Here is a 24,565-nt window from a genome sequence, read left to right as displayed (position 1 = left end):
TACCAAGCTCTCCTATGGTTGTTGAGCATTATTTGTTTATCGGGCTCTCCTTTTGCTACTAAGTTTATTTAGGTACCGAGTTCCTTTGGCTACTGAGCTTCTTTGGATGTCAAGTTTCATTTAGTCATCGAGTGTTGCTGAGTTCGTTGAGTTGCAGGATTCTTTTTTTGGCCCTTTGTTTGTTGAAGAAAAATGAATACCACATTTTTCAAAACAAATCTATTCTAACCAAAAGAAAAATAATAATACCACATTTTTCAAAAAGAAATTTTATCCTAACCAGAAGAAAAATTATACATTCTAAAGAGGACTCTCTCTAGAATGTCATATAATTTTATTTTATTTTTGATATGATTTAATATATTTTTCTTTCTCAAAATTGACATATTTTTTAGTGTTAAAGTACGTTCTTATAGATTTTTTAAACTACAATATATTATATCTAATTAAAACACTATAAATTCTATATGAGAATATTCTTGACTTTTAGCTCTATTAAGTGGTGATTATATATTACTAAAAAAAATCATAAAAAATAGTAAGAGTTATTGAAATGTCAATTTTCTAAGATAATTTTATTTTTTTAGTAATTAGATGCAAACTAGTTTAAAACATGCATTTAATAGACATTTCAAATTGGAAAAGTGTGAGACCATATATAACTTAGCTAGAATGAGTTTATCTAGATCATATGCTTCAGAAAAAAATATTTTTGGATAGAAATACTCAAATTTAGTCATTCTGATAAATCAGCCTAAAAGGTGACACAACTTTGTACTTTTACCCATGGGGTTTCTTGTTGGAGCTAACCTTTGCATTTAATTTAGTGATAGGTATTTCCTGAGAGTTGACTTGTGACTTTCTTTATCATTCAATATGAGGACCTAATTGTTGGTATTTGCAATAGGCTAACTTGTGGTCATGCATGTATTTAAAGGGGTCTTTAGTGGAGTCTTAGGGTACTAAAGTTATGAGTAAGAAGATAGGAAGAGGAGAACCAAGCTAAATTGAAAATTTTGGTCATTGTAGATCGAATCTGATCATAATGTAACCATAACCTAGAAGGCCTTATAGCTGGGAATGTATTTGATATTTTGATGAATGTGTGAAAACATTTTCTCCTTTATCTCTTTTCTTTGTTGCATTGTGTGTTGTTTCCGTTGTGGTTACTCTGGTAGGTGACTTAGATAGCTGGGTGAGCCTTTGGCCCTAGTTTTATTTATCTCTCCCTATGTTAGGCATTTGATCACTTGATGAACAATTTCCTTGGTTATCTTGAGTAGCCTCTACTCCAGCCACAACTTTGTGTCATGTATCTTACTCAAAATTATTTTGAGCCATTCAACCTTAAATAATTTGGGAAAAGATATAGCATGAATAAGCCCTTTCTTGGGAACCACTCTATTCTCCACTTTCAAGACTTTGGTTCTCACATAGCTTATCATAAGCATTCCTAAATTCAAAATCCCCAATTTCTCCAATGTTTCACAAATTGAACTATCACATGCCATGCACCATGATGACTTAGGGATGAATGGATGGCAATGCTCTAGATACATCTCCAGTCATTGCAACTTTTGGATATGCCCTAAATTTTGGCAGAGGGCATACAACATTTTGCCTAATCTGAGCTTTGGTTTCTTTGAATATTTCCTTCTTTCTACTTCTAGATGCAAATGATTCCATTATGAACTAGGGTTTTCAAATTTGTAATTAAATAAAAAAGTAACAAAATTGGTTCCAAGAAAAATTTCAACTTTATTTTTTCTTTTGTCAATGGCTTATTATTGAATCTAACATATTTTTGTACAAATCGCTTTATCAGTCACCTTTGAATTGCACTGCAAGTTTTCTAATTGATAAATGAGTGAAATTGATCTATAAAAAATTCTATATAGTTTCAAATGGTTGAATTAGGTCATCAATAAATTCTCCATACATTGGTAGGTGCAATACAATTGGCTTGGTATGAACATAAGAAATCAGTTGACACGATATATTCATTCCATCACTCAATAAAAATCACAACTTAGTCACCATTATAATTTCCACACTTACATTGGTCAATGTATCATCTCAATCTATATGGGAGCCTAGTTCTCTTGGTCATTATAAACATTAATACTTATGCTAGACACCAATTATGTATATGAACTCTTTTCTTAGTTCTTGCACCAAATCCATCATAATGTATCTTGATTTATGTAGGTATGAACTTTTAACACATCTCATGTTAGGAACTCGTGTATAATGTAGCATTCAAATGTTTAGTACCTTACATACCTTCTTTCCCTATCTAGAAGTAGTGTAATCACCCAATCCATTGGATTGGGTGACCTCAACTTCACTAGATCCACTACTTTCTTGTTCCTTCCTTTTGTAGGTTTGATTCATCTAGTTATTTGTCATCTCAATGGTATTTTCACCTTTTCTTTGTTCATTGCTAAGTGTTGTTGCTATGGTTGTGCAGTTTCTACCTACATGTCCAATATTGTGACAACTGTACAAAACCAAACTTACATTCATCTAGCTCTTGGATTTGCCTCTAAACTGTGTCTTGATGTAATTTTTTGCAATATGACCACATTCATCACAATAATGACAATTATACAATGTGTTATAATCCCCATTGTAGAAGTTACCTTGTTTTGATGCTTTTCCTTAATTCTTGGTTTTCCAATTAGGTTTTTCCTTTGATATTAATTCTTGATCTCTATGTCCATACTACTAATAATTATAGCATTATCTTTGAAATCTAGGTTTTATAGGTGTATTGTTGGCTTTGGATCTACATGTGTGCTTGGTATCCTTGCTTCTTACAATTAAAATAGTATCCATTTAATTTTGGTTTAGGATTTTTGTTACCAGTCTTGCTTCTGCAGATATTTGTTGTATATCTTAGTTTCCCATAGTGATGACATGTAGGTTTCTTGTACTTTGGCTTTGCATTCCTTGGTTCCCTACTCTTTGATGATTCTGCTTCTTTAGTAGATGATAGGACCTTGGTATATCCTAGTCCAAAGGTGTCACTAGCTATTATTGGTTTTATCATCTTCTCCTCAAAGTATCTCATAGCTTCATTAGGATTGTTCATCTTCTTAATGAGTTCCTTCTCAGATCTTAACACATTCCTCATATTTACATTTTCCATGTTCTTTCTATTCAATTATTAGTTTGAATGTAACAATTGATTCATCATATCCAGTTGATTGTTTGTGAGCTTATGCATGTCATATGTCCTTTCATTAAGTCTAGTAGCCATTTTTTTCTTGTCTTCTTCTTCCAGTTTTTTGTCTTCCTTATCTTTTCTTTTCATCTCAGTCACTTCACATAGTCTTACTAATTGAGTTTCATGCTCTCTTTTTAATCCTTTGACCTTTTAGTATGTTGTTTCTCTCCAATAGGTCTACTATTGCTTGATCACTTTCACTAAAATTGCCCTGATCAAATAATCCTTGAGTATTGTCTTCTAGATATTGAGTGTCATTCTATTGGATAGCCAATTCCTTCCTTCTCTTTAAGAATTTCTTCAACTTCTCTCTTGTTGCTTCATGGTATTTCTGTATGATCTTTTTGAAATAAATGAAATGTATTGACCATTAACCCATCTCATATCAGCATCATAAATCATATAACCATAAACTGAAATAGATCTAACTATTCATTACATCAATAATCATGAAAGAAAATATCAACACATAACACAAAAAAAATGATTACCTAGAAATCCTCCAAGGTGAAGGTAAAACTAGGGTGGGAATGACACAAATAAATCTTCACTGCTAAAACAATAAACTATGCCTATTAAGGCTACAATATTTGATCACTTATAGTGATGTACCCTTTGAGGGTGTTGACATTCAGGTCAATTTATTTATTAGTGACCCAACACTTAGTCAAATGGTTATAGTTTTTATTGAGCTTATTATTCAACCAATAGAGTTAACCAAGTGTCTTAGTTGCTATTGAGCTAAATATATAGTTTGTAGTTCATGTCAAGCTACACAATATCTACTAAGCATTAAAGATAGTTGAAAGTATAGCCCAACCATAGCGGTGTCTATCGAACTATCCAGTGGATGTGATTAAGACTCCAATGTTAACTGAGCTCTATAGTGTTAACCAAAATCTGTAGTGTCTACTGAGCTCATAGTGTTAACTCAGTGAATCTAGTGTTGACCAAGTCATGCAATATCAACCGAGTGATTCAACAGCTACCAAGTTTATCAGTGTTCACCAACTCACATAGTGATAACCAAGTTTGAGCTACTTGAAAGTGATTAGTATGGACTAAGCTTCATCTTCAACCAAGTGCCAAAGTTTGTCAAGCATTGACAGTGTTTTTCATGTATCAAAACATCACTGAGTTTGTCTTTAGAACCCAAGTTATAACAGTTGAGTCAAATTTGTGAATTGTGATGAATTTGGTATTGTAGCTAACTCCATAAGATAATGAATTGGATTGCTACACACACACACACACACACACACACACAACTCATTGTATCATATCCTAATGTGAAAAATACGTATGTGAAAAAGAATAAGGAATGCATGAGTGCAAATTACAGAAGCCTACAAGAAATATAAGGGACAACAAATATTTGTCTATCACAGCTAGGTGATAATTATAATACAAGGAATCTCATTCAACAAATCAAAGTTGTAGATTAGAGATTAGCCATTGATTCATCCTAATAGGTGCATTAATCAAATCTTTTAACTAGGTGGACTTAACAGTCTTTTTCTAAATCTCTTAATTGAGTGCATACTTCATTATATGTTTGTAAATCCTTTAACAAGGTGGACCTCACAATCCTTATTGCTCCCAACAGGGAAGATCACTAAAAGTGGTCAATTGTAAGCCTTAACTAATTGGAAGGTTTATAAGTCATTGTTTCTTGTGTCAAAGTGTTATATTTTATTTGTTTCATTCTTTCATTCATGCAATTAGAGAAAAATAATATATGAAGAATTAATTAGTGAAGTAAGTTAAAGTTTTATTTGTTCATGATTCACTACTACATTTAACCTCATTTTCCTACCAAAATTTTCAACCATCAAATAAATAAATTTAGATTGGTCGGAATGTTAAGGCAATTTTTTTTTTTTTAAACATGTAAACCCCGTGTTGGTCAAGATTTCAACCAACTCAGGGCTTACATGTTAAAAAAAAAAAAAAAGTTTCATTCATTCACGCACGGGTAAAAAAGAAAAACTTTCATTAATTCGCAAGCAATCCTAAAGGTATGAGCAGGAGCGGGAGAAAAATTGGGACTTCATTCCCGTGAGGACAAATTCACCTGACTTTTCCCATTGTGGATTTGTGCAGATTAGCCGGCATACGTTGAGTCCTGGGCGTGGAGCTGTGGCGAAATTCTATTGTTTTAAGTTCTTCAACTTCTCTTCCAATGTTATTTTCTTGGATGCCCTTGTAAAATTTGCAATTTATAGTATTTTAATTTTGTTGTGTAGATTCTTTATATCGAATGTTTTGGACCGAATTCTGCATGAGAAATGAGTGATCCAACTTTAACAAGCAGTCAAAGTCTGGTTCATTTGAATGCAATCAATCCCATCAGCTTAGAGACAAGATTAGGGCGGCTATATGATTCTGTCAAAGGAAATCCAATTAGGGCTATGCATGATACTGGCAGAGGCAATCTGTATCAAACCTTAAAAAAGTAAAAGATGCTCTTTCGCTGGTACTGATCAAACTTCAATTATAATGCTGAAAACTCCTGCTGTAGACTGTCGTCCCAAACCTGTAGAATATTCTAAAGCAACTACTGGCTCCGATCAGAGCATGGTCAGAATTCTTACTTTTAAGATTTTCTTGCTGTTCAGGGTAAAATTTGGATTTTCTTCTTCTTGTTCTTCTGAGTATTTGTCTTTTTACAATCATTGTTTTGCAGGGACGTTTTATGGACTCTGAAACTTTGAAAAAGAGGATAAATCAAGCTTTGCGAGAGACCATTGATGCCAAAAATATGGTACTTTCAGAAGTTCAGAAATGCCAAAAAGCTGAATGGGCTACTCAAAAATCACTCGAAAAAGTAGGAATCTTGAAACTGATAAGGGCTTCGTTAAAATACTGCATAGAGTTATAGATTTTACAATGGTACATTTCATTATCTTGCTCGCAGATTATGTCATATTTATATTACAAGCATGCATATCTTATATTTAAAAATATTATTTGATAATTAGTAGATTTTTTTTAAGCAATTGAAGTTATGGTATTGTTGTTAGGGTTTGTGTAGTTTTTTGTGGTTTATAATCTTTTTCTGAAAATGCAATTAGTAGTAAGTGTATCATTTATTCTTGTGAGAAATGAGTTCTAGTGTACTATTGCTATTGATTAATGGATCAATGAGTTTTATTCACATTGAATCTTAATAACAATATCATAAAAAGTTATTTAATCAAGTGTAACAATTGAAGTTTCGTGAGTAGTGGTTCAAGAACTCATCTCTCTTGAAAATATGATGAGAACTAAGTGTATTATACTTTACATGAGAGATAAGTTCCAATAAACATGTGCTTATGAAATATGAGTCAATGAATTCGACTCAAAAAACTACACAATTGACTCCTAATAGCAATATTATGAAAAACTATTAAATACGAAATCAGAAATTTATAATCCCAAAAAAAATTGGACCAGATGATTGAGCCATTGAAAAATATAGAAAATGATCACAGGTTTGAACCATATAAGATCAATGTGTCTAGGTGTTGGTGTTAATGCCTCACTGGTCCAGATAACTGGGCTGCTGATTCTCCTCATTAAAAATTAACAAAACAAAATAATAATAAGACTTTTACAGTATTCGCTCATGTTCTGCAATAAATTTTTGATAGTGATAGATTAGCTCTTAACATTGATAACAATGCCCTGTTGCAAGGCAGGCAAACGGATATGAAGATCTTTATCACAAAGAAATCAGACAAATGGAAGAAACAAGGGAGCTCCTGAGGGCATCTAGAAAACAAGTGCTAGAAATTTCAAGACAAAGAGATGATGCAATTGAAGAGCTAGAAATAACAAGACAAAGCCTCAGAATACTTGGAAACCTAGCAAACGAGGTTTCTGCCAAAAGGGATCAGGCATCGCAAGAACTACAAAATGTTGTAGACAATATAACCAAGCTGAAGGTGCAAATATTTTAAAACCAAGAAGAAAGGGATTCAACTCTAAGAGAACTGTGAAACCATCATAATAAAGAATACTTTTATGATGATAGAGATGCCATTATTCATACTCTTCAAATAGAAGATGAGGGAGATGAGGATTCTCATCATACAAGTGAGGTTCCAGGCTTCTTCATGTGTCCAATCTTGCAGGCAAGAAAATTCAAACCCATATCAGATTCCAACAAGTATTTCTCATTATAATGTCAATTTCTGAGCAATTTGTTTTTTCTTATTTTGTTTTCCTGTTGTTTATGAAGGATGTCATGCAGGATCCCCATGTTGCTGCAGATGGATTCAGCTATGAGTTTGAATTAATAAGAGGATGGATTGATAGTGGACATGATACGTCTCCAATGACAAATCTGAAACTCGGTCACAATATTCTCTTCCCTAACTATTCTCTGCGTTCAGCTATTAGACATTGGCAGCAAAGAAGAATAATCTTCTCTAGCTTGGGAAGTAAATGAAAATTGAAACGGGTATGTCCAATCTTTGCAATAGTCCTCTCACCCTGGTTCTTTATGGTTATTTCAGATGTATGTTTATAGGAAAATAACAAATAAAATAAAATAATTAGAATGATGATATTTTATTTTGTAATGGTAAAAATGTATATCTTGTTTATCTTTTTTTTTTTTTGATTCTAAATTCATTATTGTATGTATTTAGTAGTGCCAAATGTTTTAAATTACATATTAGGGTGGTATGCAAAATGATAAACCTTAGTGTGTTTGAGCACATATGTAAACACTAGAACTTAGTACAAGACCTATGTTTCATTTGCATCATTACAAACACGGGACATTAAGTGTTTCATCAACACTCTAGGTACATTGTAATTACCTACTATTTTTAATTATTATTCACTACCATTAACTTGATAAGAGGTGTCACGGCTGGGGTTGTGTAGTTTTCTTCAGCAAAGGTTCAGCTCTGGTCCTGAATGTAATGATATCACTAACTTCATCTCTGATCTGATGATTTCAATTGATAAGTCTACTGCTTGTACTTACATGCAAACTCTGTGCTAGAAGAGTAAATTTAGTGCTATACAACCAAGCTGTCATGTGTAAATAAACGAGAACTGCACTTTCAAGCCCAGATCTTCTGTACTATATATGGATTCTGCCCCAACAAGTCCAATATGATGATTTCTCCACCGAAATTGATGCCTTCTCTTTCCTTGAACTAGTATGTGCTGTAATTCAATCCACAAGGAGCATGTTTCATCCACCGCCTAATTTCTCCAAGAGGCTACATTCTTGAAGAGCAGATTGCTGAAGATACTCACAGCTAGAGCTCCATCGCCAAAATTCATTACTAGAAAATACCTGGCATGAATGAATTATCAACCCCCAATTGAACTTATTTCAGGGTTTTCGTCAATTTTAACTTTTGCAAACTTGATTAAGTTTAATAAATTTATTTCCTCCTAGACAAATTGAACCTCATAAGGAGTTACTTATCATTTCCCAAAATGTCCCCCCTTCAAGTTATAACATGAAATCATGAAAACGTATTATTATAATTTTAAATTTATTGTTAGATTATAAAGTGATTATAATAAAATTTGATAATTGTTTAAAGAAGCATGAAATAAAAAATAATGCAAGAAAACAAAGAGGATGGGATCACTGATCCCCGAAACAATTTCTGAAAAGATTGAGCTGTGCCCGCTAATTAACTAAGCGGCTACATGGTCCCTTGTTGTAAAACGTTTGAATCAAATGCAGTTATTTCGATTTTATGGTATTGGCAATTAACACAGCCGAACTTTAACATACTATGGATCTGACAATGTTTCGAATTGCAGAGTCAGCCATAGTAGCACCTAGACAAAAGTGAGAGGTGACAATTGTCTGTAGCAGCTTCAGGGTAGTAACAGTGAGTGTCTCGAGGAGCTGTGAGGTAGCAATCTGTATGACTTTAATATACATTTTTCTGCTGTTTTAAATCTAAAATTTCGTTTACATACAATTATAGCATTCCGTCACAGGTAGATATTGTCATCATAGAGATTGCAAACGGTAGGAGAGCCTACTGTCTTTATAAAAGCAACATCCTCAGTGTGTACGAAACGTGTGCCAGAAGTTTTTAAATCTAAAGTTCAACTTACTATAGGTAAGCGTCATAGGTGGACACAGTCATCACAGAAATTGCGGGTGAGGGTCCAGTATTTATACTAACAACGGTTAGTAACATTAGTCAGTGCAAGAAATATGACTGCAATTTTATATCTGTACTCTCATTACGTATGATCGTCATTAGATACAACCACAATAAATAGTTACTGGACACAATCATCAAGGAGATCACAAACAAGTTGAGATTCTAGCATGGTTCTAATGGCCAGGTTGATAAGATAAACAAGTTTTGTGATTGTTGTGGCTACAATCCTAAATCTGTAGTCTCATCTACATAGGGTTATGAAATATCATCTCAGAGTATAATAATAACTGTAATAGTGCATACGCACACACACCTTTTCACAGGATCAAAGTGATCATTGTCTGTAAATGAATCATAAACAGTAGCAATTCTAAGGAACCACAATCTGATGAAGGGGCAGGGGTTGCTTAAGACGAGACACCTAAGAGATGTGGCTCTTTTTCCTCTCCTGAGGAAATCTCTTATGAATCCTCAATTTATCTATTAAATTAAATTGCTAATCTTTCAAGAAATATCAGTCTCCTACAAGCAATAATATCTGGATTAGCGAGGAAATGTGGTAGGGAGGTGCAGCAGTGCCAGTTTTCTCCAATTGAGTAGCCTGGCCCAACCTACTCGGTTCGTGTCCCATGAGGCAAAATGACTTGGTTGGTCAGTCGGTGCTCACAACTTGGGTTTAGTTGTGAAGAACCAGTATCTAGGCTTCCTTCAATTAAACAGCCAGCATCTAGTTGGTTAGCTTATGGGCCAAGGGGTCAATTGACTTGGTTGGTTGTTCTGTGCTTTTGGGCTTAATTGTGAGGAACAGTCTCTGGGCATCGTACAGGTCGTTCCCATTAAATTCTTAATATGGTTGGCTGTTGGAAATATGCGAAGAATTGGATTCAGTGCATTTAGGATATTATATTTTTCAATAGAAATTATCTGTATATGATCTACATCCTTGATTTTAATGTTCGATATTAATTGATTACAATTCTCTCTAAATTGAATTGCAATTATGTACTAGAACACTAATCGAGATCAAGTACATCCCTAAAGGGGACATTACAAAGAATCTGCACATCTATATATAATTGTGTTCATTTCCTTGGAATTTGTGTACTGTTCAACACTCTGCTGCTTGTGATACATTTGCAGTCTATATATGCAAAACTCACACACCACCTGAATCCACAATATGCACGCCCTAACTGTGCATTTATATCCCAGGGAACCCTCATACCCTTGTTTTTATGGCAAGCAATTGCATTTTTGTTGTAGTGCACCGCACCCACAAACCCTGCACTACACATATTTACTGCTAAACCACATCCTCTTTATAGTTTGAAGCTTCCTGTTGGTTTATGATGCGGAGAAACTACATAAAATTCTTTGTATGCTGAGGAGCGATTTCAAACAACTTACAAATTTTCCAAATCTACATATCCACTGTAATTACATGGTGGGTAAGTACATTCAAACACATCCTTGAATATCTCTAAACATTTTAGGGAGATTAAAATCTGTATTCAACCCAACCTGAGATCTTTAGTTCATAACCTAAAACTTTCATAAATCTATATGTCATCTAATCTGATACAAACTTTCACTGTGAATTTAAAATAACTTCCGAATCCTTATACCATCTTGGACTCAATATCAGTATTACAGGACTTCCACACCCATGCATTCTTTAATGAACCAATTTAAAGTTCAGACCAAAATCAATCTTGCATTCATTTGAATAAAAAATCAATATCAACTTTCTTGACTTGCCCCAGAGATTCCCATCTCTGTGCATATATCTTGATTCTTCATTTTGTCAAACACTTGGCTCACTATGTTTCCCCTGTTATTGTTCTGCATATTTCTCCAAGTTGATATTTGTTAAATAGTTGGAACACAAGAAGGCCAATTCCCTGCAGCACACTATAGTTCCAAATGCCAATTCTCTACTCCAATAAAAATTCAATTGAACATTTCAAAGTGGAACCCAAGAATATGAGGCCAAAACAATTCCAACTACCAAACAATGAGAAATTTTGACTCATTGATATAAGTTCCAATACCCTATAACATTCCTATTCCCCAAACTGATAACAGGGCACTGTATTTATAAAACTTTATTTCTGTTTTACGTCATCAATCTACCCGATTCACAAGGGCCTCAAACATTTATAAGAGAACAATTTTAATGAAAGATCTTGGCCGAATCACTGTGCAATACATCCCCACTTTAAAAGTTAGATTTTCATAGTCAAGTAAGTGCTCAATATCATGCAACGTATACTACTATGTTTAATTTAATTCTTGCAGCCCAAACAATAGTATTTTGGTGCCCAAGAAAAAGCTAAAACCATCCCATCACATGCAGCCCGATAACCATACTTGGAATTCATTATTTGCAGCCAAAACATTCGTATGCCAAGGTTTATTTCTGATTTGTCCAAAATAGATTTTCACCCCCAAAACCATAGTCTTTGTTTGACCAAGAATGTTTCAAGAAAAGTGATCAGATGCAGCCCGATTTCAAGAAAAATTCCAGCTTATAAAAACAGATTTTGTGCATCTAAACTTTGGCTTGGGTGCCCAATAAATGCCATGTAAATCTGATAATTTTTGTGCAGCAATGAACCTCAATAAAATCAGATTTTAATGGCAAAAGAAACCTGATACATAGCAGCCCATACTATAAATTCCAATCTAAAATATTTTCCAAACAAACAATGTCTATTGTCATGAATTTACACATCCCAATCATTGAATCAGTCTCTTTGAGTCACTTTTACAGAAGAAAATTGATGCCCATACATCATTTACCTCAAGCCAATATCATGAATACAAATTCCATCAAACCAAAACCCACAGGTGGAATTTGGAAATCACATAACCAATTCTTGGTTGGAATCTATTACACAAATCTGGAACTTGTTAGACTTAGAACACAGCTGATGATAACACAAGTAAACCAAATGGTTGGATTTCTGATTTTTATAAAAACAAAGAACAATTTAAAACTGATATTACTCGAACTCAGAAATTTCCATTCCCAAATAACAGTTCCAATACAAAAACCAAGAAACATAAGGAAATGAAACAAACTTATTATTTTCGATCTCCCTTTACTTATCAATCTTTATACTTGAGAGATCAATTTCCTTTTCTGCTATGCTCTATTTTCAGTCCTGTTCTAAATACTACGTCAAACTGTATATAAAACACCGGAGTCTCTACTGCCTTCTGAGGTGGTTATAAAACTACTCAAAACCAACTGAAACTGACTTCCACTTACATGTGTGAATCGGCTCATCACCCCATTGCAATGATTTATTATTCAAATCAAAAACTTCTAAATTCCTAACTTCGATTCCCTCTTAACATGCAAATGTTCAATACAAGACCATATACCCCATGAACCCTTAAAATTTGATGTCTGAAAACACTTAGATGCTTCTAAGCTCAACATGACAATCTTGTAAACCATCATTATGCTCCTTGGCATTTTCTGAGGTGCTCCTGCACCAGTTTACCCATCTGCTCATGCATTCTACATGAATCTGCAGTGGGTTTGCAGAATCTTGTGCAGTTGTTCTATTGGGCTTTAAAGCAATGTGGCCTTGAACCTATAAGCTGGTGGAGTAATATAAGTGCAGCAATGCAGTACCCTGCACTCTCCTTTTTTGAGAAGGTCTAATATATCCTGGAAGAGGTTGCGTAACTGGCTATTCATAAGTTATGATCAATCACACACAAAGACATTCAATGGGTACTATTATACTGTCTATAAATCTAGCTAGTGATGGCATACTGCTTAAAACATTTATTATTTCTGATTATAATTGTATAGAAGTACTTTTTAGCCGAATTTTGGTTAAATGTGTCATAAAATAGGTCATTGTTGAACTGTTTGTAGCTGAATGCCAGTGGCATGGGCCATAGAGTGTTCAATGTTGAATTCGATAGTTTTTAAATACACCATAAAACTAATTAAGTTTGATGATTATTTGTTCAAGTATAAGTAATCTGGGGAGTTTCTTGGCAGGTCTAATTGTTGGGGGTCTGGCAAACATTTCAAACACAGAAGAGAGTATCAGGTGAGGTTCATGTAAATGCTAGTGGCGATTTGCAGATTGATAGTACATCAACAGAAGATCATGTCTGTTAGATAATGTAATTTCTGAAGTACTGGGTCTCTTATTTCTACTGGAATGTTTTATTGATATACGTGGTCTCTAGTAAACATGCAAGAATTGGTTCAACTTCCATGAAGAGTTTTTCTTTCTGCTTCTGCTACCTCCCATAATTTCATATCCTTACAAAGAGAAGAATGAGATTATATTATCAAGTTCCAGATGGAGATTTACATTATCTCTATTGCATATTAGATTTTTCTCTTCAAAAGAACAGATTTGCTTTGCTTAACTCATGTTTCACTCAATCGGGCTTTAGCTTGCAACCTGTAAGTTCTGCCTTTTCTTATCAATAAATATTGAAAGCACTATTTTCATCTGTTAAAATATGCTGCCTATTTTTCTATATTTGTAGAAAATTAACTTTACAGCCAACCCTGTTGTGACAGAAACCATTCTTTTCAAACTTCGGTGCAATAATCACAATTGCTAGATTGGGAACATTCATAGTTGCAATTGTGACTGGAACTTTAGTGTAAATTTGCTCTCTGTTTGCTCTTTAGGTCATTGTTAAGCTGCATTTTTGAAGAATACTTTGTCAACATGTTGATGTTTTTTCATCCTTTCTTATTCCTGATCATTTATATTTCATTAAATGCTTTTTCTCAATGTCTGGTTGGTCTTCCTAGTTATCTAGGAGGACTATTTTTTCTAATGTATAGGTTACCATTCAAGAAAGCTTGATGTTCGGTGCTCTCATCTCAGCAACAAACCCAATTACAGGGTTAACCATCTTTCAGGTAATTTGGTAGTCATGCAAGCTTTATAATAACGTCTATGTTCTTACGATGCAATTCTGATTATACATTTTATTGAGATGTACATAAGTATTTGAGATTTAATGTATTTGTAGTGACGGTGGAGATTTGTTGTTTGTATCTTGATTTTTTGGAACTAGCCCTTAAAATTTCATTTGATGCCTTGTTGTATGTTTTACAAACATGTGCATAAATATATGGTATGCTAGTATGCTTAAATTTCTTTATATTTTTATGTAATCAAAATTTTCTTATATTTATGAAAATATACTTATTTCTTTTCAATGCATGTGTTTCTTTTAAACTCTTATACTATGTATTATTACGATAATAGATCGTTTCTATTATCTTTGTTTAGTATCTAATGGTAATCTATTGTAATCTTTTTCAAATATTAGAATGTTTCTAATACTTGGAAGCTTAGGCTAAATGTTCCTTGATGTTTTAAAACATTCAAACTCCAACGTTCTTCCATGTCATAGTGCTAACAACCTTATGTCAAGGCCAATGATGTTTCCATAACATGTGTGCTCTCCAACATCTAGTGTGCAAATGTATGCTCTCAACTTAGAAATATAGTTCTGAAACATGCCATCAGAAATAATTCAAACCAATAGTTAAAATATATTTCCTTTTGGAAGATGACATTAGAAAATGATGCCGTATAATATTTTGAATTATTGATATGCTATATTAAAACAAATGTATTCTGTTACGAGATTGATGAACTCTTATATGGTGTAGAATGTAATCAGTCACTCATTCATAATGTATCTATATATGAACATGGTTTAAGTTTAACATAACTTTTACTATTCCCGCAGGGAAAAAGGTCTTAAGTGGCTTGGCAATTGGTGTAGCAAGCATGCAACTTGGTGAACATGCATTGCTTCATGTGGGATGGCAATTAGGATATGTGGAAGAAGGCAACTTTTCTTTTCCAAATGTTCCTCCTAAAGCTGATCTCATTTATGAGGTTGAGCTTATTGGTTTTTAGGAAGCAAAGGAAGTAAGTCTAGTTCTTCTCTTCTCACACTAATTGGTCAAGCTATATATGTAGGCACTAAATGTGTAAGAGTAACAGAGGCTCAAATATTAAATGCTACACATTGTGTGATCCAATTTCCTTTGGAATGGCTAGTATTAGGACAGAAAGGGTGAAGGATGCGGTTATATGTCAATGCTAATTATATTTTGTATCATTCTTAAATCTTAATGTCTTTCAGTAACAAGCTCTGTCTAGTGTTAATTTTGAGTGCTTGCTGCACAATAGACCTAGGTCGAATTCCTGCTAGTCTTCCCCTTCAACAAATGCAAATCAGACTGGATACTTAATCCAGCAATCTTGGTAGCCTATAGTTGCAGAACCAATTGTCTTGTCATGTAGTTACATTGCAATTCATAAATTATAATTTTCTTTTCATTTATTATAAATTTGTTAGGGTAAAGCGCGGAGTGACATGACAGTAGAGGAACAGATTGAAGTAGTTGATATGAGACCTATAGAGGGTAATGCATTTTTTAAAGAGGAAAAACTAGCAAAGGCGATGCAACAATATGAAATGGTGACATATCTGCTCCTTTGCTGATTCTTCTATTTACTATATTCCAAATTACCTAGGTTCAGGTAGTTTGCCTACCTAGCAGACTTTTCCAAGATGTGGTTTTGTGTAGACCCTGGGGTACATGGGAGATGATTTTATATTCTAGGTATTTGGAAAATATAAGGACATGGAAAATGCTATTAAGAATCCATGCCATCTCAACATGGCTGCATGTTTGTTGAAACTAAATCGTTATTAAGATGTTATTGGCTAGTGTAACATGGTATGTATTGTGCAATGGTGTATCGAGTCATTTTGTTTCTACAAAACTTGTGATACTTTTGTACCCAATCTGATTTGAGGCTAAGGATTCCATAAATTGCAAGTGTGGGTCTCCTTTTACCTCTATATGTAGAAGAGATCAAGAAATGGGTCTCAACTCTCTGATGTTCAATTTCCTTATCAATTGTAAGCAAGTAATCGATCTAAGGGATTGAAATTACAGTTGTAAATATATATATGCTATTCCCATCTCCATTACATAATTCACTGTCATTGCATTGCTCATTATACACTTATTGCGTTAATTGCATATTACACCCACACTTGCACATTATTTCATTAGTTCATTTTATCCATATTAGCATTTGGAATTACCAGTCATATATACCTTCATTGTTCAACATTCATAAATCAATATAATTAGCTATAATATTGCAACAACTCATGTAGTGTCTAGGAAACATAAAAAGGGGACATTGTAATTTGTAGGAATTGTCCATAGGGTTGTAGTCCAGATAGCCAAACCAAACTGGGTAGAAGTCCTTTGAGAAAATCAAGAGCTGTGTTTGCTACATTAACCACTTTGAAAATAACATAAACACTTCTTGATATGTGTCCCTCTAGATACTCCAACTCAACCTCAGCGAAAGCCATGCTAGATGAGGGACTCCAATAAACCAGTTTTTGGCCTCTATAAGTGTGGCCCTCAAAAAAGAAGAAAGTGCAAGGCCAGATGAAGCAACCAACAACCTATTTCCTCCTAGGGCTGTACATGTAATAGTTAAAGAGGATGCAATGCTACCCCTAATTGGACATTGAAGAATTGCCTAGTCCATAGCCCTTAAATAAATAATGTTGACCAAGTTGAGATTAGAAACCTTATTCAACACGCTTTCACTTTTTTTTTTCGCTTCGGCTTTTACATTAGCACTCACATAGGGGATAGGAGCCCACAACAAAGATGAAGACTGTTAGTCTGTGGTGCAAGTTAATCAGTGATGAAGATGACAATGAAGAAGTGCCCTCTCCACAACCCTTACAACCACAATGTCGACCTCGTGGAGATTATAAACTTTATATTAATTGGTGGCTTTGACCCCAAAAATTTTAGTTGCATTTGCATCACTCACATAGTAGATTGTGCCCTATGCATAAATGTCCATTTGTTCAATGTTGTATCAAGCAATTGTTTCTTATCCAAGCCATTTAATTTGCAACCTTTTAAATCTCTGCAAAGGTAAAGTTGGAGTAGGAGAATTTTTCTTCTCAAAGGTGTCCTCTGATTATAAAGCACCAATTCCATTATCTATTGAACTAGATATGTCTTGTTTGTTGAACAAATAATGGAATGGATGCTTTACAATCAGAGGACACCTTTGAAAAGAAAAAAATTTCTGCTCCAACTTTATCTTTGCAGAGATTTAAGAGGTTGCAAATTAAATGGCTTGGATAAGAAGCAATTGCTTGATATAGCATAAAAAAAAAAATTCGACTAAACATTGGTGGAAATTTCGACCAATGCTTGTTAGTTTTCTATCAAGCATTGGTCAAAATTTCCACCAACTAAAGATTTTTTTGACCAGCCATTGGTGGAGATTTGCACCAATGCTAAAAAATTTTGACCAAACATTGTTGGAAATTTTGACCAATGCATGTTAGTTTTCTACCAAGCATTAGTTGAAATTTTGACCAATCAAAAAAATTTTGACGGATGGATTGGTTGAAATTTTGACCAATCAAAAAATTTTTGACGAATGGATTGGTCGAAATTTCAACCAACATTGACAAATTAGGAACACCAAAAATTAAAAAAATTCGATGAATATTTTGGTCAAAATTTTGACCAACTTGTAGGTTGGTCAAAATTTCAACCAGGAAAACTTTGACGAACATCTTGGTCAAAATTTTGACTAATCTAGGTGGAAATTTCAACCAAAATTGGTCAAAAATTGAGTTCAAATTTAGTAGTAATTGATTCCTCCCCTCTCAGTAACCTAGCCTACCTTATATTTCTAGCAATTGGTATCATAGCTTTTGATTCTCATAGATCAAGGTTAACAACTTAAGATATGATTAGAGGTAATGGAGGTATATAGGCTAGATAAGGCTATTGAGAATGAAAATTCGGATATGGAATTGGTTGTTGGAAAACTCAAGAGAGCAAAGGAGCACCTCTCTCAATCATTAAAAAGAAGGAAAGATTTTGCAGTACAAATGGGTGAAAATATCTACATTTAAAGAAGAATTGAAGACTTATGTCCAAAAAGAAATTTAGATGAAGTTGATGTAGCAATCAAAGACCTAGACAAGAATTCCAATATTCAAAAAGTCAGAAAGCTAAAATAAGAAAAATAAATACAATTAGTCAGAATGTGTGAGCTCATGGAACAGAAATACAAAGCCATAAAAGTGATAGAAGAATGGACAATGAAATTCAACAACTATCCCTTCACCAAGTAGACTTTATTGATCAACTCAATGATGTAACTCAAGAGCTTATCAATCTAAGGACAATGAATGAAAGACTGCAAAATCATCTCAGCATTGAAAAGAAAACCAATGAGATAATGGTGAAATCTTAGGAAAGCATGGATCAATTGAATGAGCAAAATTAGTAATGACACAAAGGAAAATTTGGATTAGGATATATAGAAGAAGGTGAATCATCACAACAAGGAGCTCAAAAGAGAAAAAGACCTACTTGCAATCATTGTGGTAAAATAGGTCATACATAAAACAAATGTTGGAGCAATGGTAAAGAAAAATTCAATCGAAAGTGTTATAGTTGCACAAACATGGACATAGAGAAAGTGAATCCACAGAGAAACTTAAGTTTGAAGAAAAGTGTTACAATTGCCAGAAATAAGGACACAAATATTCATAGTGCAAAACCCAGAAGTGGAACTAAGAAAAACAAATTGTGAAAGCAATATTTGGATGGTATTACAACACATGGGGTAGATGTCACTATTGTGGTGGGTTTGGGCACATTGGAGAAAATTGTGTGAAACATCACATGAGGAAAAGAGATACTACAAAGAGATGTTTTATTTGTATAGAACTTGGACATCTTGCCAAGAACTGCATGAACATAGGAAGAATTGAAGATGCAAAGAAAGCCAAAACTAACAATATCGTAAAACAAATGAGGTAGAAATGGGTACCAAAATCTCCTCAAAATGCAAGCCAAATTCATAAAGTGGATGGTGCCCAGGTCAGTGAGTTGGGTGGACCAACCATTTCAACTTAGTTCCCTATGGAGATCACTAAAACTATGATTTAGAAGAAATCGTCTAACATCAGTTCCAGCTAGCAAGTAGAAAGATCCATATCATCATTCAAGATGCACGAGGATCATTGAGTGATGATGGAAATTCAAGACCTTACTGAGTATGGTTGCGTCACTTATTTTTTTATAATGCAGATGCCAAGTAGGTGACTCTATCGAATACTAAGGTTAAACTAAATGGTGGTAATGTTACCAAGTTTTGAAGTTCTCTAAGCTGGTAGTTCCTACCGAGTTAGGAGACCTTACCAAGTTGAAGGTGTCTTCTGAGCATTAAAGAACAAACCAAGTGGAGGACAACATGCTACCGAGTGAGTATGCATACAAAGCATTAATGGTGATTGAAAAGAGGAATTTTATTAAAAGGGAAGGAATCAAATGCATTATTTCATCGTGAATTTCAAAGCAGAGAGTGAAGAGAGAATTTAGAGTTTCCAAAAGATTTGAGCAATTATTGTTGAGGATTCTTTCGCATTTAAAACCATACTGAGCGATGGCATCTTTGAGTAGAAAAGTTAAGAAAGGATCATAAGTTTTAGTTCATGAAGTGGTGTCCAAGGCTCCCACATTCAAACTAAGTCCAACAATAGTGGAGACATTAGATACCATTGGAGTGCAAATCCAAATTCTGCCCAAAGTACTTCTTGTCTATGCTATTCATTCATTCTATCATTTTTCTATTCAAGAACTTGGAACCTTGGAAATGAATGAAGTATTCAATAATTTGTGTGTGGATGGCGCTCTCAAACCCGAATACAATCATTTGGAAACAAAGATCTTAACACACATTCTACATATGCTAAGGGACTTTCAAGTCAAGTGGATCATATTCATTTTGAGTTGAGTTCATAATGGACAGTTGTGGTTAGATCACCCTATCTTGATAACAAAGAAGATGATACATAGAATCACTAGATTGCCCGTGTTGAATAATGCTAAGATCATGAAAACCTTATCTCGGGTAGAAATAACAAACTGGACTCTTGTCGAGTGGGATGGAAGAGGCATGAAGCTAAGTGGTGTGACATACATGGAGTTGAAGTTTAGGACAAGATATACAATTTAAGTTGGTTAAACAATGTGTCATGGGAAGTTGTTGATCTAGCATACAAGGTGAAAATTAATTTATATTTTGACCTTGTCAAGTTGTTGGTGATATAATTCATCAAGAATATGCAAAGAATCATAGTGTCAAAGAACAACCCATATCAGTTTAGTTCTCTTTTGACATGTCTATTTTTTTTATTCAAAAGTTTTTTTCCTTCCAAAGGATCTATAGTATGGAGAAAGGATGTTCCAATATTATACCAAATCAATGAATGCATAGTAGAAATGGCTGAAAATTTTAGTAGCATTATGGATAAATACTTTGACTCATTCAAAGAAAAGAGGCAAAGTAGATTTAGGATACCCAAGAAGATTGTAGAAGACTATGAGAAAAATATATGTTTAATGGTTGATTGTGACAAAGTTTATATTCAAGCAGTCAAACCTAAAGTGGAGTGGGTTAAGCATCTAGATTATGAGATTAACATTGATGACATTAAGGATATCATTAACGGTCTAGTAAATGAGCCTATGGATCCTAATCTACGTATTTTGGAAGATATGATGAGGCTAAGGCCATAATTGAGCTTGAGATAAAGCTGTCAGAAGCAATAAGCAAATGAGGAAGAGGGTAGAGAAAATAATCAAGAATGCCAAGTCATCCAGTTCTCCTCTCATGCTTACCAAGTGAAAAGGTGATGATGTAGAAGATGAATATGAAAAGGATGAAGCAAAGGAAATTGAATTTGAGAAAGAAGATCCTCCCAAGAAGAACGGGAAGGTTATTATAACCAAACCTACTAAGTCCTCCCTTGAGAAATTTACAAGAAGAGTAGCTAAATCAAAGAAAAAGATGAAGTTGAAAGGTTTGTAGGTATTAAAGATGGAAGAAGGATCTAGCACGGTATTTTTAAGTCTCTTAAATATGAGACTAGGAATGAAGAAGAGAAAAAGTAGATTAAGGATACCCTTGTGAAAAAATTGAGCAAGTGGAAATAGTCACCTTATGAGCTTTCATAGAAAATTTCTGATGAACTTTTGGAGGTAGTTAAACCTAGATGGGAAAGTGCAACAAAGATTGCCAAGGACATCTGTGAACAAACCTTGAGATAGCTTATGTCGAGTCTCAGTACGAAGAGGTGAAGGAATCCTTGAAGCATAATGAGAAGAAGCTCACTCTCAAATTCTATACATTTATAATATTGCTTAAGAACATTTAATCTGTGACCTATAATCTACTTCTACCACATGGAAAAACATCTATGCTTTGCACAAACCCAGTGACTTTGTAGTGCATGTTGATGACAAGGATGGTGAATATGATTATGTAGGAGAAGAAGTAGAAATTAAGGATGATGAGATAGATAATGTTGGTCTTGATGATGAGGAGGACGATCAAGAAGCCACTGAAGAAAGTCTTCTAGAAATATAGAGCATTGATGAAACTAATGTAGAGAAGATTACATCATTAGTTATGACTTCATTTTCTCACTCTCTGAACAAAGCCTTAGTGCAATTAGGCTTAGAGAAGGATTCTACCGAGTTGGTTGAGACCAACACTACTACACCAAGCACACAACCAATCTCTAGATATGTACTATCAAGTGTTACATTGACTGAAATGCCCAACACTTCATCTATCAAGGAGCAAGTTCTTCCAACATTAGGCTTGATCAAGAAAAAACAAGGTATTCTTGTTGTTAGTGCTATTTCTACATTTATTGCCATTCCATCTATTTCTATAATTGTTTCAATAATGAGTGTATCCATAACTAGAGAAATGATAGTTGAGAATTAGTCTCAATTGAGCACTGAAGTTCTCAATAAGGGTAAAGAAATTCCTTCTTCCATTTCAAAGGTTAAGGGTAAAGAAGAAGAGGAAGAAATTGTTTTGGATAAGGACATTGTTATTCCAAATTGGGATATCTCTTTCCTCACTCCTGATCAAATGGATCCCTGGGAGAACTCTTGATGTAGTGCAAGGCATGAGTATCCCCCAGAGGAGATGTCATGGCCCCCAGCTATACAACCATGCAATGAAAATACAAAAGTAAGAAGCAACAATGTAGATCTAATACCAAATTACAATAATATATTCATAGATATATAATTGAGTACGTGCAATATGTCAGGTTGTAAGGCTTCCCTATTATGCCCAAATACAAAGAAATTATAATAACAATTCTACAAGATCTCTCAAGATCCAAAAACTATCCTAGCTAGCCCAGATCTATAACATAACAACAATCTGGAAGAAACCACCAAGGTAATCTAAAATTGTGCTTGCAAGACCTCCAAGCAATTTCCTTCTTTTCCAAGCCATAGCTACTAGCTCTTCTCAAACTTGATCCAAGATCCAAGTGTAAACTACCTGACATTTGACACTCTATCCATACATTTACAATTTTATCGTAATCCTATTGTAAATTACCTCACATTCGATGTTCTATCCATAGACTCAGGAAAACTTGCTCTTCAGTTGCTCCCACATTCACTCCTCCTTCGAATGAATTAATCATTCCACCATGAATCTCAATAATGACTTCACAAAAACCCCTAATTTTACTAATATAAGCCAAAAGTTGGCCTATAACACAAATTAAATACCCATACATAAATGAAATGCCACAAGTTAGCCTACAATAACAATTAAATGCCCAAAAATTGATACCCGATTAAAATCATGATATATACTAGCTCCAATTGAATTAGAATTCACACTTTGAATTGTAGGTGGTACTTTAGGTCCTCTAAAACCCCTTAAATGTGAATAGGTTGATTCCCCAAAGAAAAGTGTGCATCCATCCTAAAAGTCACATATAGAAAATTGTCATGTAGTTTGCCATAAATTGATACTATAGGAGAACTTCTATATCTCCCAACTCTTAATGAATTAGAACTTGTTCCTTGGATCATAGATAGTACTCTAGGCCCTCTTCAATTTCTAAATTCATAAGCCTCTCATTCTTTAATGATAATTAGTTATATGGCTTGCAATAGGCACCCAGAAACTAGAAAATACAATTCCAACAACAAGGTAAAAATAGTTCAAACTTCAACTCAATCCATTGAATCTCTATGCAATCATGAGGGAAGGTTCCCCAATGTGTCTCCAACACATCCTTAACTATGATAAGCATCACACCACCAAAATCCAATCTTGATTCTCCTACATCAGACTCCCTAAGTGAATAGAAAAGTGTGTCCCACACTTTGGTGCCCAAAGAAAGATCTGCAACCTTCTTCATCTTCACCAAAGGCTTTCACCTTATCAAAGCCAATAGAAAAAATCTAAAAATAAGCCATCTATGATCCATCCATTGAAACATCAGAATCAAATACATATCAACAACCCAATCAACATTCTCACACCCAGGAACAAACTAAACAGGATGCTTCAACATCAATCTCTCATCAAAATCAACAACTAGTGAATCCATGCCAGCAACAACAAACTCCACATCAGTAGCAACAAACACCATATCAATAGAAATATGTATATCTCCATCAACACATGCCAAACTCACAACACCAATAATCTCATTGCTCACAACAAGATGCTTTGCAACACACAACTCATCACCAACAACAACTAGATCATCCATGACCAAGTGCTTTGCAATTTTCATGTCAGATCCAACCAATTAACCATGAAAACCAATGTCCATTCCAACATCAACAAGGTTAGGAATATCCTCAGCAATAACCTCTAGCTTCTTTGCAAGTTTTGTATTAGACTCCACAATCTAGTCAACAAAACCAACGTCTTCCACCTCGACCTTGCTATGCCATCTTCTCTCACAAACAAGTCTTCTAATTAGCCAGATAAATCTCTTCAAGATTGGTAGACTCCAGCTCCACAAATATCTACAGAATGCCTTCCTCTTCTTGTCCTTATTTTGATCATCTGAACTAGTTTCAAACTAAGCAACCACCTCCTTAGCTCAACCAGCCAAACTAGCTTCTACCCAAGTAGACATCTTAGAAAAAATCCTCTCCACTGTAATGCCCCGCCAAGGGATCCAAAAGAATTAACCTAAAGTTTCACTAAGTTTGCTAAACATTTTTTTATTTTTTTATTTTTACAGTAAGAAAATATAACATACACAT

At 34.2% G+C, this 24,565-nt stretch overlaps 1 protein-coding gene across 15 annotated transcripts; it reads left to right on the top strand.

Annotated features, from left to right (window-relative positions):
* Nucleotides 1–5,139: 5,139 nt before the first annotated feature.
* On the top strand, nucleotides 5,140–16,385 carry LOC149532856 (uncharacterized). Of its 15 annotated transcripts, XM_089803658.1 has the most exons (10): nucleotides 5,198–5,809; nucleotides 5,916–6,056; nucleotides 6,913–7,347; nucleotides 7,455–7,676; nucleotides 13,391–13,442; nucleotides 13,585–13,807; nucleotides 13,928–14,013; nucleotides 14,168–14,278; nucleotides 15,121–15,305; nucleotides 15,739–16,385. In XM_089803658.1, the coding sequence occupies exons 1-3, from the start codon at nucleotides 5,729–5,731 to the stop codon at nucleotides 7,171–7,173; spliced, it is 483 nt and encodes a 160-aa protein (XP_089659784.1). In that variant the 5' UTR covers nucleotides 5,198–5,728; the 3' UTR covers nucleotides 7,174–7,347; nucleotides 7,455–7,676; nucleotides 13,391–13,442; nucleotides 13,585–13,807; nucleotides 13,928–14,013; nucleotides 14,168–14,278; nucleotides 15,121–15,305; nucleotides 15,739–16,385. The 15 variants fall into 15 exon arrangements, with proteins under 15 accessions (XP_089659783.1, XP_089659785.1, XP_089659782.1 ...); XM_089803661.1 differs by lacking the exon at nucleotides 15,739–16,385 and having other exon boundaries at nucleotides 14,201–14,278; nucleotides 15,121–15,528; XM_089803655.1 differs by lacking the exon at nucleotides 15,739–16,385 and having other exon boundaries at nucleotides 15,121–15,528.
* The last annotated feature ends 8,180 nt before the right edge of the window (nucleotides 16,386–24,565 follow it).

The sequence above is a fragment of the Cupressus sempervirens genome, chromosome 10 (genome assembly GCF_028749045.1).
Source record: "Cupressus sempervirens isolate cs-2001-9-10 chromosome 10, ASM2874904v1, whole genome shotgun sequence".
In the NCBI taxonomy this organism is placed as follows: Eukaryota; Viridiplantae; Streptophyta; class Pinopsida; order Cupressales; family Cupressaceae; genus Cupressus; species Cupressus sempervirens.
This window is presented reverse-complemented; position numbering and strand designations above follow the sequence as displayed.